Source organism: Pelobates fuscus, chromosome 5 (genome assembly GCF_036172605.1).
Source record: "Pelobates fuscus isolate aPelFus1 chromosome 5, aPelFus1.pri, whole genome shotgun sequence".
In the NCBI taxonomy this organism is placed as follows: domain Eukaryota; kingdom Metazoa; phylum Chordata; class Amphibia; order Anura; family Pelobatidae; genus Pelobates; species Pelobates fuscus.
Window position 1 is genome coordinate 185,365,966 of NC_086321.1, and position 16,872 is coordinate 185,382,837.

Here is a 16,872-nt window from a genome sequence, read left to right on the forward strand (position 1 = left end):
TATAAGTACCTTAGTAATTAATGTGATTGGCTCCTGTCATATCCACGCCCCCAAAAGGTAAGTGTATGGGGAGTGTGGCATGACAGGGGCCAATGGGAGCCCTTTGCCAATTTAGGCTCCCACTGTTTCTTTAAGAGTGCGCCCTAGACCCGCGGCCACTCTTAGATTCAGGCGGGACACGTGACCGCTTGACAGTGAGAAGATGCTGCCGTCCGTAGGAAATGGACTCATTGAATGCGCGTGCGGCTCTTGCTGCGCATGTGCATTCAGCGGATGATGTCGGAAGAGGGAGGAGAGTCCCCTGCGCAGAGGGAGCCTGGCGCTGGAGAAAGGTGAGTGAAGGGGGCCATAAGGGTGGTGGGGGGGAACTATTTACACCATAGTGCCAGGAAAACTAGTTTGTTTTCCTGGCACTATAGTGGTCCTTTAATTTGTAAAGTGGCATAAGTTATGTTATATGGAGCATATTTTTTCTTATTATTTTTATTGACATACATATTCTTTATTTCTCCCTCCCTGCTTCTCACTTTAGGCAAGGGAGGGTAGTGCATGAAATTCCCCAATGGTTCAATGACAACCTTAGATATTTCCCCTGCGTTGCTTTGAGCAGCTTGTGTAGGGGTACTGTTAGTCTGCACCCGAAAAAGGTACAGGCTAGGGTCGTCTTCTCCTCAATCTGCAATAAGGTGCTGTGGATCAGCAAGGAAGAATTCTTACAGAACTGGTGAACATTTGGAAAGATTGGTTAAAGTTGATGATTGATAGTTAAAAATGTATACTTTTAAAATCAACAAATGTTTTATTCAATGTCCAGACATTATTTTTTGAACATGCAAATTGTTGAAGTCCATTCATTTCAGCAATCATCTTGAGTTCTCAGGGAGGTGAACTTGTCAGCATCCTGAAAAGGAAAAATAAATATAAATAACTGTCTGTAATGTACTTGGCGTGTGTTTATGTTGTTTAAAGTAACTTTAATTAAAAGTATCGAATTTGGTAACAACAACCACCTATTTCAGATACAAAAGTTTCAAGGTAAGATAATGGGAAAATGGGCTCAAAACAGTTATATCTGAAAAGAAAATAAGTGGGCTCTAATTCTGTTTTCTGAATTTTTTATTTTTATTTTGTTTGTTATTAATTTTGCTTATTTATTAGAAGTCAAACCAAACATATAAACAAACATAAACATTTCACCCTGCTCTATCTTATTTTTCTCCTTAAAGGAGCACTCCAGGCACCCAGACCATTTCTGCCCAGTGGTCTGGGTGCAAACTGCCACTACCCTTAACCCTGCAAGTGTAATTATTGCAGTTTTCATAAATTGCAATATTTACCTTGAAGGGTTAAGTCCTCCTCTAGTGGCTGTCATAGAACATGAAAAGTGTGCTATAATGTTGCTGGACGTCCTCACTCTATGTGAGGACCTCCAGCATCGCTGAAATCCCCATAGGAAAGCATTGAAAGCATTATTCAATGCTTTCCTATGGGGAGGTCTAAGGCGCGTGCGCTGCATTTCTAAGGAAAAAAATCACTTTTAACCCCAGAATGGTAGTTAGATCTCTCAATGTATTAATAGGATGTTAAGTTACTTTACATATTAAACATTATATTCATGAATATTGCAAGTATTCATCGAGTTGCTGTTCAAACATTTGTAAAGAGACTTATAAAACCACCTTTTCAGGCAGAGAATTCCACATCCCTATTGTTCGTATTGTGAAAAAACCTTACCTATGCCTCAGACTAAATCTCCTTTCTTTCAGTCTAAATGGGTGAATTTGTGTCCTATGCATAGTCCTGTTAATGAATAGATTTTTTTTGTGTTGAAAGCATTATATATTTCTATAATACTATTATATCCCTGGATGGGGCATGTAAGAAAGGGGGCAAGCTTCCATCACATGCATGCCCCCATAATGATTATGCCAATTTAGTGCCCCTCCAGAATAGCCCATGCAGGGGCAGAGCTTGGCCACCATCTTGAATGGCCACCATTTAGAGGATCTCCTGGGACACTGGGACAATATAGTTTCAAAAATACAATTTGCAAACTCAATGCAATAATTTGCAGTACATAATTACTTTCAAGAAGATCTACTCACCATGCAGAAGCAAAAAAATCAAGACAAATCCGTTCCTGCGACTAAAAAAACTGACAAGTCTGCTGTGGGGGTGAGTAAGAGCCTGCAGGCTCACTCCCCCTCCCATATTGTCATATCCAAGATGGCCCCTACAGGATTTAAAACAATGACTTACAATCCAACTATGCCTCTAGAGATGGCAGAAGATTTGCCACCATCGGCTGGCATGATAATACAGCTCATCCGAAATTTAAGAGTGGACTTAATAAATGATTTTAAAAAGGACTTTGATGTTATGTATGGAGCCATAGAAAATATTGGGCAACGTACAGAAGAGGGAGAGCATAGACTGCACGCCCAAGAAAAAATCCCACCAGGACTTGATTAATACTGTGAAGGAGCTTCAACTACAAGTTAACCAACAGGCGGAAAAAATAGCGGATGCTGAGGATTGAAGTAGGCACAATAACCTGAGGATCAGGGGGATTCCTGACACCGTTGATGCCCCAGAATTATTGAACTTTTTCCAGACAATGGTTAAGACAACTTTACCAAGAGCTACCAACCTGGACTTATTGATGGACATAATCCACAGGCTGCCTAAGCCTACCAAAGCACCTGTAGCCACGCCCAAAGATGTAATGGTAAGATTTCACTTTTTTCACATAAAAGAGGAATTTTGGGGCGCGATACGAGCATCTGGTCTTTCTGGGGAATATAAAAACATAAAGGTATTTCAAGGTTTCTCGGCCTACACAATGAGGCGTCGCAGGGAGTTCCAGCCTTTTACATCTGAATTAAGGCAGAGAGGGATACGTTATAGATGGGGATTTCCTGTGAAGGTACTCTTCCGTATGGATGGCCGGAACTATACGGTTACATTGCAAGAGGAGGGTATGGAATTTCTTAACTCTATCAATAGACGTCCAGCACAATCACATGTGCTTTCACCCTCAACTCCAGCGCGTGCACACAAGAGGAGCAAGGCGGATGACACCCGAGACTCACGCTGTTTTTGTTTCATTCTTTTACAGCTCCAGCTGCAGTATTGTCGGTTTTGGATTATCAATCACAAGCCGCTATATTCCTTACTTTCAGACGGTTTTGTCCTTATCTTATACTAACATAGATTTTTGCTTTAAATTTTTCTTTTTGTTCTTTCCTACCTGGATCTAAAAGAACCTTATCTTTTGAGACATATCACTGATCCCTACTCAAGTCCTAAGATAAGCAGGGATAGCTGAGAAATTTTAGTTTTGTTCCCACATTAATGTGATATACCTCTAAAGCAGACAACATTTGCTACTTTTATGTTTTCTCCCAAAACTATATTAGATAAGTGATAAGAATGTCCTTTTCCATTCCAAGTCAATTGAGGTTTTCTCTGTTCAATTAAGATTTCAGGATTTAAGATTTTCAGATTGCAGGGACCTTCCCTTTTTTTTCCTGCTATTTGTTAATTTTTCTCCTTTAAAATCTTCTACTTTTTGCTTACATTGGTTCCCCTTGTCCCAGGTAGTTTTCTCTCCCCCAACCTGGGCCTAACACCCTGAGATGGAGAATTTTTTTTTATTCTCCTTCATGGCCCCATCACTTACCAAAGATTTTTAATTCCCCTAATAGGGGTATTTTTTCCAAGTTTTTTACCCCCTGTTTTCTACTTTTAATTTTATGTCCATCCATTTCTTGGGAAAGGTATACAATTCAGCATGACACAGTCTCGAGGCATAACTTGTACAATGTTTGTGTCAATTGCTTTCACTCATTTCTCAATGTAACGCCAAAACAATTCTTGTCTGCAATGTTGGATCTCCTACTACTTCTCTTGAGGCGCGGAAATTCGGTCTCACGCATTGACAGCAGATTTCTCTCCATTAACCACGATTTTTATATAGGTCATGGTTATTAAGTTTGTCATTCAATGTGAGGGGCTTGAACACCACACACAAGAGAAGACTTCTTTTTAAGGAAGCAAAATCCAACAAATCAGACGTTATTTGTGTACAGGAGACTCATTTTAAAGAAGGCAAAGATTATGGGCTTATGTCGAAGTTATTCCCATCTCAATTGAATTGTACTTATAAATCCAAATCTAGAGGTGCTTCTATTTTTTTTTTTAACAGAAATGTGGCTTGCTCAACAGAAAAGACTGATGCATGAGAGCGAAAAGGATTTCACATATTATTCGGTTTCTAAAAACATGTACTCCAGGCTGGACAGGTTCTTGATCCAGGGTGCTCTAATCCCGCACATCTTGAAATCCGACATCTTAGACATAAACTGGTTCGACCATGCTCCAATCATTATGCATTTGGATGAAATGATATCTTCTGCCCCTAACAGACGAGGGAAATTAGGCGAATATTTGTTAAACAACGTAGAAAATAGGTCGTCTGCAGAGAGGGTTAATAATGATTATTTTCTGGACAATGTTCCATCTGAGGTTTCTGGCGATGTGGCCTGGAATGCGCACAAGGCTCTGTTAAGAGGCCATTTTATTTCTACAGTGTCTCACCTAAAGAGAATTAATAACGATAATCTGAGAAATATGGAAAAAGAACTATACAATCTGAATCAGGCAAATAAATCTGGCCCATCCTCTTCGTTATCAGAAATTATAGGAGAGATTAAATTTAAGATACAAAAAGTTAATCTGGACCGCACAACTCTTATGGTGAGACGACTTAGGAAAACATTTTATTTAAAAGGTAACAGGGCCTCAACTCTTCTGGCGTCTAAACTCCGGCATGTGAATGCCCAATCAAAAATAGCATATTTGTTAGATGACCAGGGCCAAAAAGTATTTCACCTGACTAAAATTAGTGATCAATTTGCAGAGTATTATAGCAAACTTTATAATTTGGAATCGGATTCGAACCTCACCCAACCATCTGAGGCAACAATTAATAGTTTTTTAGATAAGGTGTCGTTGCCTCGACTGTCTTCTGATAATCTAAAAAACTTAGAGCTTGACATAACAGGTGAAGAGATAGCCGAGGCAATAAAACTTATGCCATTTGGAAAGGCCCCTGGCCCAGATGGATTTACTATACTTTATTACAAGACCTTTCCAGACATTTTAATTCCCCATATGACTAAATTGTTTAATTCCTATAAGTCCGGGGGGAAGATGTCAGGAGAGTCCTTGTGCACACAAATCGTCACCTTGGCGAAACCAGGAAAAGCTCCAAACAGATGCCCTAACTTTAGACCCATATCTTTAATCAATAATGATTCAAAAATGTATTCTAAAGTATTGGCTAACAGACTAGCTAAATTGATCCCTTTGCTAATTAATAACGATCAAGTGGGTTTTGTTCAAGGTAGGCAAGCTCCAGACGGAACGAGGAGGTTAATAAATTTAATCCAACACATCAATTTGACAAAAACTCCTTCTATGCTCCTATCATTGGATGCAGAGAAGGCGTTTGATAGGGTACACAGGGGGTACTTGTGGAGTACACTGAGTAGGTATAATATACCTGTCTTTTATTGATGCAATAGAGGCACTTTATGTTGCCCCTACGGCCCATTTTTCGGCCTCGGGTTTTCAATCAAGAACCTTTTCCCTTACTAATGGGACACGACAAGGTTCTCTTTGTTTTGGAAATGGAACCCTTGGCCGAACTAATCAGAAGGACCCCAGAAATTGAAGGCATTAGTATTAAAGGATCCACCCATAAAATTTGTCTATTCGCCGATGATGTTATACTAGCGCTTAAAAATCCCCCAAAAAATCTGACATTTCTTAAAGAAATCTTACTCCAATTTGGGGAGGTATCCTACTATAAATTGAATGAATCCAAAACCCATGCCTTTCCACTTCATATAAATAAATCCAATATAGTCACCCTAAAGTCAATCTATCCATTTGATTGGAGAAGTGAATATTTAGAGTATATAGGCATTAACCTATGTAAAAACTTGTCTAATATGCATGGCCGGACTTACAAAGAGAGATGGAGAGATGGTGCGGGATGGAACTCTCATGGCTATGGAGAATTGCTTCTATTAAAATGTCCATTCTTCCTAAAATGTTATATTACTTTAAGACTATACCTCTATCCATCCCATTATCCTTTTTTTAATAAAATGCATTTAGTTATGTTAAAGTTCATCTGGAATAACAAATCCAGCAGAATCAAGCTCACATCCCTGCAGCACCATAAATCCCATGGAGGTATTGGAGTGTCAAATATCTGGAAATACTATTTTGCCATGAATGCTGCAGTGGTCGTTAGCTTCAATAGTCGAGTAAATAGGCCACGATGGATGGAAATAGAGGAAGCTGAAATTCTCCCATTCCAACTTAAAGAATTACCCTGGTTGAGTCCTGAAAGAAGGCCTGGAGTCACTAAATTATTTCTATCGACAAAAACTACCCTTAAAGCCTGGGATATAGTGTTTAAAAACAATCGCCACTCAGTGAAACTGTATAGGGCTATGCCGATCGAACTACTGAAACACTATATGCCCTCTTTGGACTCAGATCTATTGAAGAAATGCCACTTGAACAATATAGATAGTTTTTTCAATGGCAATACTATTTTATCATATGAAAAATTACAATTTAAACATAGATTGATGAATGACTGCAAGGAAGAATGCATGTTGGTTATTGAGAAACTGAAAGAACTATATAATATCTCGGACACCGATAAAACTTACAAAGAGTTAGAATTATCACCATTGGAAAAATAGTTTTTGCACGACCCAAATAGGAAGGGCACAATATCAATGTGTTATTTACTACATAATACTAAACCCACTGTTAAACTTAAGCACATGCTATCTTGGGAGGCAGAGCTGGGCACCCAATATGAGTTAGAGGATTGGTTTAGTTTTTTTTAAATCATTAAAGGCAATATCTTTTTGCTCTGACTATTTTGAAAATAATTTTAAAATTTTGTATCGATGGTACTTAGCTCCGTCCAGACTACACAACATGAACAACATGTATTCTAACCGTGTTGGAGAGATTGTGGCGGTTTGGGAAATATGGCCCACATATGGTGGTATTGCCCAAAAATAACCAAATACTGGAAAATGATTTATGACCTAAGCATTAAGGTAGATAGAAACATTGGTACTTTCACATCTGAGCTTGCTTTATTCAAGAAATTCCCTGAGTCCATCAGCAGAATTAACAAAATAATAATAGGCCACATTTTGATAGCTGCCACCTCTTGTTTGCCTAGGTACTGGAAATCTAAAGATATGCCATCACTTAGAGAAGTACTGAACCTACTCCTAGAAAATAAAGCGCACGAACAATCACATAGAAGTAACTCGCACCTCTTTGCACAATTGAAGTATGATTGAGATATATGGGAAGACGAAATTAAAAAAGCCTATAATCTGTAACAATTTGTCCTATTGTTGCAATGTATCACTCAAATTGTATGCCTTATATATTACTATATTATTCGTCACATTGGATGGATCTCCCCTTCCCTCTTCCAAGTTTCCCTCCCCTTCCCAACCCTTATTACAATGTTTTTATAATTTGTTGTAATGTTACAAAAAAAATAATAATAATAATTTTTTCAATAAAAACTATTTGAAAAGAATAGCCCATGCATAGAGCCCTGCTAAAAAGCTTTTGCATGGGGAAAATGCATGTTTGTTATGCACAATGCAATTAATCTAGTGAAATACTTGCTGTGCATAAATACTGTGTGTGGGAGGCGACAGAGGCTGTAGTGTGTGTTAGGAGGTATTGACTGTATTGTGTGTGGGATGAAAGCAGGGGATGTAGTCCATGTGACTGCAGAATTAGTGGTTGCAGTGTATGTGTGCAGATAGGAATTGTGGTTTATGTGTGGGGGAAATATGATCTGTATTACGTGTGTGTGTGTTGTTGTGTATGTTGATATTGTATATGTGATGGCGAAATAGTGGGTGCAATGTGTGTAGGGTATCCTAGGGGGTGGAAGGATAGGGAATGCAGTATGTGTGTGAGAAAAAAAAAGGCTGTAGTGCATGTTTGTGGCTGGAAGGTTCTGTAGTGTTTTGAGGATAGGGGCTATATGTGCATGTAAGATGCATGATAGAGGCTTAAGTATGTATGCATCCTCTTGGACAGTTCATTAATAATTTCATTGATTTTCCTACTGCAGCACATGAATTGTATATACTGCAGGGAAGCACATTTCGTGTGTCATCCTAGACTACTGTAAACCATGAAGACTTGGACTTGCCAACCCTAGCTGTAATACAAATAAATATGGAAAGGGCATCAGTGTACTCACTTCAGAAGAAGGTTTGGACTCGGTGTCATCTTTAGATGAGCCTGTAAAATCACAAGTAAAAAGCATAATCAGCAGAGATCACTTTGGCATATTAAAGGCATATAATGCCACATATAGAGTATCATAATCAAACATTCATAAGAGAATAGGGTACATAGTTACAATCATGTGTGAAACTAAAAATAAGTAATGCATTATTATTATTATTAGTAATAGTAGTAGTAGTAGTAGCAGTACTTATATAGTGCCAACTTTTTCAGCAGTGTTTTTCATTACATAAATATAAAAAATGCTGACAAAAAATGTATAAAATAATAAAAATAATTAAATATGTTTAGTGGGTCTGACCCCTACCACGCCAGGATGAAATGCTCCAATCAAAAGTTTCTCATTCTGGTCTATGGGAACATCTTATTCAATAATTTCCTGTCCAGCAGTGATTTATAGGAAACGTAATTTATCCCCAAAGAGCAAAACATCACCTGGTATTGTTAAAATTGTTTTCTAAACTGATAGCAGACACACAATGTGTATTCACAGTCCAGTCACATTTTAGTAAATCAGGCTGTATGTTATCATTGGCTGAGCCTTGGAAAATCCATGCGCACTTTGGGAGAAGATAAAGAGTCATAACTAGTGATGTACCGAACTGTCCGCCGGCGAACAGTTCCTGGCGAAATTAGCGTGTTCGCGTTCGCCACGGCGGGCGGACACATGCGCAGTTCGATCCGCCCCCTATTCGTCATCATTGGGCAAACTTTGACCCTGTGCCTCTCGGTCAGCAGACACATTCCAGCCAATCAGCAGCACTCCCTCCCTTCCACACCCTCCAACCTCCCTCCCAGCATCCATTTTCGATTCATTCGGAAGATGCATGCTTAGTGAGAGGAGGGAAAGTTTAGCTGCTGCTGATTAGATAGGGAAATTGATAGCTAGGCTAGGGTATTCAGTGTCCACTACAATCCTGAAGGACTCATCTGATCTCTGCTGTAAGGACAGCACCCCAAAAAGCCCTTTTTAGGGCTAGAACATCAGGCTGCTTTTTTTTTTTTTTCCTGTGTAATGTAATTGCAGGTGCCTGCCTGCCAGCTTCTGTGTGAGGTTCACATTGGATACTGTGCCTACTTGCCCAGTGCCACCACTCATATCTGTTTTAACAATAGGTTAAGCTTTACATTTAAAATAATTTTTTTTTTCACTGTAATAGAAGAGCAGTTGCCTGCCTGCCAGCTTCTGTGTCAGGGTGGATGCCTTGCCCATTTGCACAGTCAGTGCCACCACTCATATCTGTTTTAACAATTGGTTAAGCTTTAGATTTTAAATAAATAATTTTTTTCACTGTAATAGAAGAGCAGTTGCCTGCCTGCCAGCTTCTGTGTGAGGTTCACATTGTATACTGTGCCCACTTGCCCAGTGCCACCACTCATATCTGTTTTAACAATAGGTTAAGCTTTACATTTAAAATAATTTTTTTTTTCACTGTAATAGAAGAGCAGTTGCCTGCCTGCCAGCTTCTGTGTGAGGTTCACATTGGATACTGTGCCCACTTGCCCAGTGCCACCACTCATATCTGTTTTAACAATTGGTTAAGCTTTAGATTTAAAATAAATAATTTGTTTTCACTGTAATAGAAGAGCAGTTGCCTGCCTGCCAGCTTCTGTGTCAGGTTGGATGCCTTGCCCATTTGCACAGTCAGTGCCACCACTCATATCTGTTTTAACAATAGCTTAAGCTTTAGATTTTAAAGAAATCATTTTTTTTCACTGTAATAGAAGATCAGTTAGTTGTCTGCAAGCGTCTGGGTGTCAGGCCTACTTCAGCGTGTGCTCTGCAGACCTGTGCCAGCGTGCTTTGACAGTTGCCAATCATATCTGGTGTCTCTTTAGCGTGCTTTTACAAAGAAAAAAGGTTTCCAGTGTAAGCTAATAGCAGACAGTCAGTGTCCTTCAAGCGGCTCTGTCAGGCCTTCCTTCAGCGTGTGCCCTGCACAACCCTGCCAGCGTACTTTGACAGTTGCCACTCATATCTGGTGTCTCTATAGCGTGCTTTTACAACCAAAATTTTGTTTCCACTGTAATAGAAGAGCAGTTGCCTGCCTGCCAGCTTCTGTGTGAGGTTCACATTGGATACTGTGCCTACTTGCCCAGTGCCACCACTCATATCTGTTTTAACAATTGGTTAAGCTTTACATTTAAAATAAATATTTTTTTTTCACTGTAATAGAAGAGCAGTTGCCTGCCTGCCAGCTTCTGTGTGAGGTTCACATTGGATACTGTGCCCACTTGCCCAGTGCCACCACTCATATCTGTTTTAACAATTGGTTAAGCTTTAGATTTAAAATAAATCATTTTTTTTTCACTGTAATAGAAGAGCAGTTGCCTGCCTGCCAGCTTCTGTGTCAGGTTGGATGCCTTGCCCATTTGCACAGTCAGTGCCACCACTCATATCTGTTTTAACAATTGGTTAAGCTTTAGATTTTAAATAAATAATTTTTTTCACTGTAATAGAAGAGCAGTTGCCTGCCTGCCAGCTTCTGTGTGAGGTTCACATTGGATACTGTGCCCACTTGCCCAGTGCCACCACTCATATCTGTTTTAACAATTGGTTAAGCTTTGGATTTAAAATAAATAATTTGTTTTCACTGTAATAGAAGAGCAGTTGCCTGCCTCCCAGCTTCTGTGTCAGGCTGGATGCCTTGCCCATTTGCACAGTCAGTGCCACCACTCATATCTGTTTTAACAATAGCTTAAGCTTTAGATTTTAAAGAAATAATTTTTTTTCACTGTAATAGAAGATCAGTTAGTTGTCTGCAAGCGTCTGGGTGTCAGGCCTACTTCAGCGTGTGCTCTGCAGACCTGTGCCAGCGTGCTTTGACAGTTGCCAATCATATCTGGTGTCTCTTTAGCGTGCTTTTACAAAGAAAAAAGGTTTCCAGTGTAAGCTAATAGCAGACAGTCAGTGTCCTTCAAGCGGCTCTGTCAGGCCTTCCTTCAGCGTGTGCCCTGCACAACCCTGCCAGCGTACTTTGACAGTTGCCACTCATATCTGGTGTCTCTATAGCGTGCTTTTACAACCAAAATTTTGTTTCCACTGTAATAGAAGAGCAGTTGCCTGCCTGCCAGCTTCTGTGTGAGGTTCACATTGGATACTGTGCCTACTTGCACAGTGCCACCACTCATATCTGTTTTAACAATTGGTTAAGCTTTACATTTAAAATAAATATTTTTTTTCACTGTAATAGAAGAGCAGTTAGTTGTCTGCAAGCGTCTGGGTGTCAGGCCTACTTCAGCGTGTGCTCTGCAGACCTGTGCCAGCGTGCTTTGACAGTTGACAATCATATCTGGTGTCTCTTTAGCGTGCTTTTACAAAGAAAAAAGGTTTCCAGTGTAAGCTAATAGCAGACAGTCAGTGTCCTTCAAGCGGCTCTGTCAGGCCTTCCTTCAGCGTGTGCCCTGCACAACCCTGCCAGCGTACTTTGACAGTTGCCACTCATATCTGGTGTCTCTATAGCGTGCTTTTACAACCAAAATTTTGTTTCCACTGTAATAGAAGAGCAGTTGCCTGCCTGCCAGCTTCTGTGTGAGGTTCACATTGGATACTGTGCCTACTTGCCCAGTGCCACCACTCATATCTGTTTTAACAATTGGTTAAGCTTTACATTTAAAATAATTTTTTTTTTCACTGTAATAGAAGAGCAGTTGCCTGCCTGCCAGCTTCTGTGTGAGGTTCACATTGGATACTGTGCCCACTTGCCCAGTGCCACCACTCATATCTGTTTTAACAATTGGTTAAGCTTTAGATTTAAAATAAATAATTTGTTTTCACTGTAATAGAAGAGCAGTTGCCTGCCTGCCAGCTTCTGTGTCAGGTTGGATGCCTTGCCCATTTGCACAGTCAGTGCCACCACTCATATCTGTTTTAACAATAGGTTAAGCTTTAGATTTTAAAGAAATCATTTTTTTCACTGTAATAGAAGATCAGTTAGTTGTCTGCAAGCGTCTGGGTGTCAGGCCTACTTCAGCGTGTGCTCTTTAGACCTGTTCCAGCGTGCTTTGACAGTTGCCAATCATATTTGGTGTCTCTATAGCGTGCTTTTAAAACCAAAATTTGTTTTTCACTGTTATAGATTGAATAGCAGTTACTTGTCTTCAAGCGGGTGTCTCAGGCCTACAGTGTGTGCTCTGCAGAACTGTTCCAGTGCACATTGCCAATCATATCTGGTGTCTCTATAGCGTGCTTTTAAAACCAAAATTTGTTTTTCACTGTTATAGATTGAATAGTAGTTACTTGTCTTCAAGCGGGTGTCTCAGGCCTACAGTGTGTGCTCTGCAGAACTGTTCCAGTGCACATTGCCAATCATATCTGGTGTCTCTATAGCGTGCTTTTAAAACCAAAATTTGTTTTTCACTGTTATAGATTGAATAGCAGTTACTTGTCTTCAAGCGGCTCTGTCAGTCCTTCCTTCAGCGTGTGCTCTGCAGAACTGTTCCAGTGCACATTGCCAATCATATCTGGTGTCTCTATAGCGTGCTTTTAAAACCAAAATGTATTTTTCACTGTTATAGATTGAATAGCAGTTACTTGTCTTCAAGCGGGTGTCTCAGGCCTACAGTGTGTGCTCTGCAGAACTGTTCCAGTGCACATTGCCAATCATATCTGGTCTCACAGTAGCTTGCACGCATAGTACCACTAATCCCCAAAAAAATGACAGGCAGAGGCAGGCCACCCCGCAGGGGCCGTCGTGGTCGTGGTGCTGTGATTCCCTTTTGCCCTAGAATAATGCCCAGTTTTCAGAAGCCACGTACCCTGAACTTGAAAAGTTCTGAGGACATAGTTGACTGGCTAACACAGGACACCCAATCTTGTACAGCCTCCGCTCGGAACCTTGACGCACCATCCTCCTCCAGCTTAGCTTCAGGCACCTCTCAAGATAGCACTCACCCACCTGCCGCCACCACCAAAACTAGCACCACAGCCGCTTTACTTGGTATGTCAGAGGAGTTATTCACACACCCGTTTGAAGAAATGAGTGATGCGCAACCATTATTGCTAGAGGATGTAGATAACAGGGATATGTCTCAGGCAGGCAGCATTAAACACATGGAGGTACGGTGTGATGATGATGATGTTGTACCCGCTGCTGCTTCCTTTTCTGAGTTGTCAGATACAAGCGAAGCGGTTGATGATGACGATGCGTCCATGGATGTCACGTGGGTGCCCGCTCGGCAAGAAGAAGAACAGGGCGAAAGTTCAGATGGGGAGACAGAGAGGAGGAGGAGACGAGTTGGAAGCAGGGGGGGGTCATTGCAAGGAGCTAGTGGCACAGTCAGACAGCATGCATCGGCACCCGGGGTCAGCCCGACAGCACGCCAATCAACGCATGCTGTGTCCACCACCAGAATGCCGTCATTGCAGAGCTCAGCAGTGTGGCATTTTTTTTGTGTGTCTGCCTCTGACAACAGCGATGCCATTTGCAACCTGTGCCAAAGGAAACTGAGTCGTGGGAGGTCCAACACCCACCTAGGTACAACTGATTTGCGTAGGCACATGATCTCACATCACAAACGCCTATGGGATCAACACATGAGTACAAGCAGCACGCCTACTCTAAGCCGCCATCCTCCTCCTGGTCCAGCATCTTCAGCCACGTCAACCACTGCTGTCCTTCTTGCCCCCTCTCAACCATCCGCCACTCCGTCTCCCGCCTTGAGCAGTTCCCACTCATCTGCCCACAGTCCTGTGTTTCTGTCAAGGACATGTTTGAGCGTAAGAAGCCAATGTCACCAAGTCACCCCCTTGCCCAGCGTCTGACAGCTGGCTTGTCCGAACTATTAGCCCGCCAGCTTTTACCATACAATCTGGTTGAGTCTGAGGCGTTCAAAAAATTTGTAGCTATTGGGACACCGCAGTGGAAGGTACCCGGCCGGAATTTCTTTTCACAAAAGGCAATCCCCAACTTGCACTCGATTGTGCAAAAGGAAGTCATGGCATGTCTGGCACACAGTGTTGGGGCAAGGGTCCATCTGACCACTGATACCTGGTCTGCAAAGCATGGTCAGGGCAGGTATATCACCTACACTGCGCATTGGGTAAACCTGCTGACGGCTGACAAGCAAGGAATGCGTGGCATTGCAGAGGAGTTGGTGACACCGCCACGAATTGCAGGCAGTCCTGCTGCCACCTCCTCTACTCCTCCTACTCCATCCTCTTCCATAACCTCCTCGGCTGAGTCCTCTTGTGCCGCTGCGTCTTGCTCCACATCAACGGCACCCCCCCAGCTCCCCAGGTACTATTCCACATCCCGGATACGGCAGTGTCACGCCGTCTTGGGTTTGACTTGCTTGAAAGCAGAGAGTCACACCGGACAAGCACTCCTGTCCGCCCTGAACGCACAGGTGGAAAAGTGGCTGACTCCGCAGCAACTGGATATCGGCAAAGTGGTGTGTGACAACGGAAAAAATTTGATAGCGGCATTGAAGTTGGGCAAGTTGACACATGTGCCGTGCATGGCACATGTGTGTAATCTGATCGTACAACGCTTTGTGCATAAGTACACAGGCTTACAGGACGTCCTGAAGCAGGCCAGGAAGGTGTGTGGCCATTTCAGGCGTTCCTACACGGCCATGGCTCACTTTGCCGATATCCAGCGGCGAAACAACATGCCAGTGAGGCGCTTGATTTGCGACAGCCCTACACGTTGGAATTCAACACTCCTAATGTTCGACCGCCTGCTCCAACAAGAAAAAGCTGTTAATGAATATTTGTATGACCGGGGTGCTAGGACAGCCTCTGGGGAGCTGGGAATTTTTTTGCCACGTTACTGGACGCTCATGCGCAATGCCTGTAGGCTCATGCGTCCTTTTTTTTTTTTTTTTTCAACGTATATTAAAATTTTTAGTATACAAATGTAAAAACATATCCCATGCTTTACCCATTTTACAGTACAACTGTAAACATGCAACATAAAAGAAATCACTGAAATTCAACAACACAAAGCTTACATGGGCTTTGAGGTGTTTGCCAAAATGCATGTATTTGTAGCCCAGATATAACAGTGGCTATAATTAACCTATGTAAACTTGTCACATCTGGCACACTTATACATTACTAAACACATGATTTACTCACTTAGTAAATTAATGGAGAGAGAAGTTTATATATGGTGGGATATAGCAGCTTTAGACTTCTATGTTAACAACAGTATTATTCCAAGAGGTCTTAGACTCTTTAAGAAAACAACCTACAAAAGGAATGATCCATCCACCCTTAAAAGATGGGATCAATTATTGGATAAGGGTTCCTTATTATTAATGGTCTTCTTAATTAACGAGAAAAAGAAAGACCTGGATAACATAGACACTGAAATTGCTAAATCAAAAGCAGAGATTCGCCCTCTAGTGGAGAGTGGAGAATATTTTGAACTTCTTGAAAAAATGGAGAAAAGGATTAAAAATCTCGAAGAAGATATTAGGGAGAAAAAGAGAAAGAAAATTTTAAGAGATCAAGAAGATTATAGGAACCAACAACAGAGGTCCTGGAGGAAAGATACTAGATCATCTTACCAGTTTCCCTCAAGATATAATGGACGTCAAGCTCCGTATATGAATAAACAATATAGAGATACTAGGAGAAAATACTCACCACAAAAGGAAACTTATCGTCAAAACAGACCATATCAACAGAAAATGGGGTACATGGATCCCCATAGGAATCTGGAATTCAGACAAAAGCCTAGAGAAAGGATATATCCCACCAAAGGTAGAGATCAAAGTAGATCTCCAGCCCCACAATACACATCATCTTCACACAGATTGTTGCCTGGAAGATATAGGCAAGACATGAGACAGGTGAGCACTAGGCAGACTCCATCCCCTCGGAGATCTGAGGCAATACGGAATCCAGAACCGCTGAGAAGAACACCTCCATCAAACACACTTAATCAAGAAAATGCTTTTTTAGAGAAAAGGGGGAGGATTCCCCCAAGAAGATTTTCGATGGAAGATTTCAAGTCCCCAAATGTAAGAAAAAGACCACTAAAAGAAATAGAAGAAGAAACAGAAAGTCCAGAGGTAACAGTCCAACAGAAAAGGAGGAAGTAAGTATTTTCAATCTGTCCAGTAAGGTGCTTAAAGTGGAAGAAATCTCCCTCCTACAGAAAGGACTTAAATTTGCACTGACTTCCAAGAATTCTGATTTTAATGTTTTTATTGACCTCCACAAATGTATTAGGAGGATTTCTATTAAATTTTTTTTTAAAGAAAATGACACCATTCGGGAGAATGAAGTACCCACTTATGAGCAGACCAATTTACATCCCACATCCACCTTTTACCCACAACACGTGAAAAGTGATTCTATAAAAGTGTTTGAGAAAATGGTGGAAAAAGATCTTAGAAGAAAAATCAAAAACAATACTAATAAAGACAACCTTACGAAAAAGGAGAGATTGGCACTAAAGACACTAATGAAGACAGATGACATAACCATTAAATCAGCAGACAAAGGAGGGGGAGTGGTGATTTTGAAAACTACCGATT

At 41.2% G+C, this 16,872-nt stretch overlaps 1 protein-coding gene across 3 annotated transcripts in view; it reads right to left on the reverse strand.

Moving 5' to 3' along the window:
* Nucleotides 1–776: 776 nt before the first annotated feature.
* LOC134612696 (immunoglobulin superfamily member 1-like) overlaps nucleotides 777–16,872 on the reverse strand; it is a 78,489-nt gene continuing 62,393 nt past the window's right edge. For all 3 annotated transcript variants that reach the window (XM_063457120.1, XM_063457118.1, XM_063457119.1), the window contains exons 8-9: nucleotides 8,336–8,376; nucleotides 777–901 (exon numbers count right to left, since the gene is read on the reverse strand). In XM_063457120.1, the coding sequence (XP_063313190.1) occupies nucleotides 857–901; nucleotides 8,336–8,376 (86 nt within the window). In that variant the 3' untranslated portion in view covers nucleotides 777–856. The remainder of the gene's footprint in view (nucleotides 902–8,335; nucleotides 8,377–16,872) is intronic.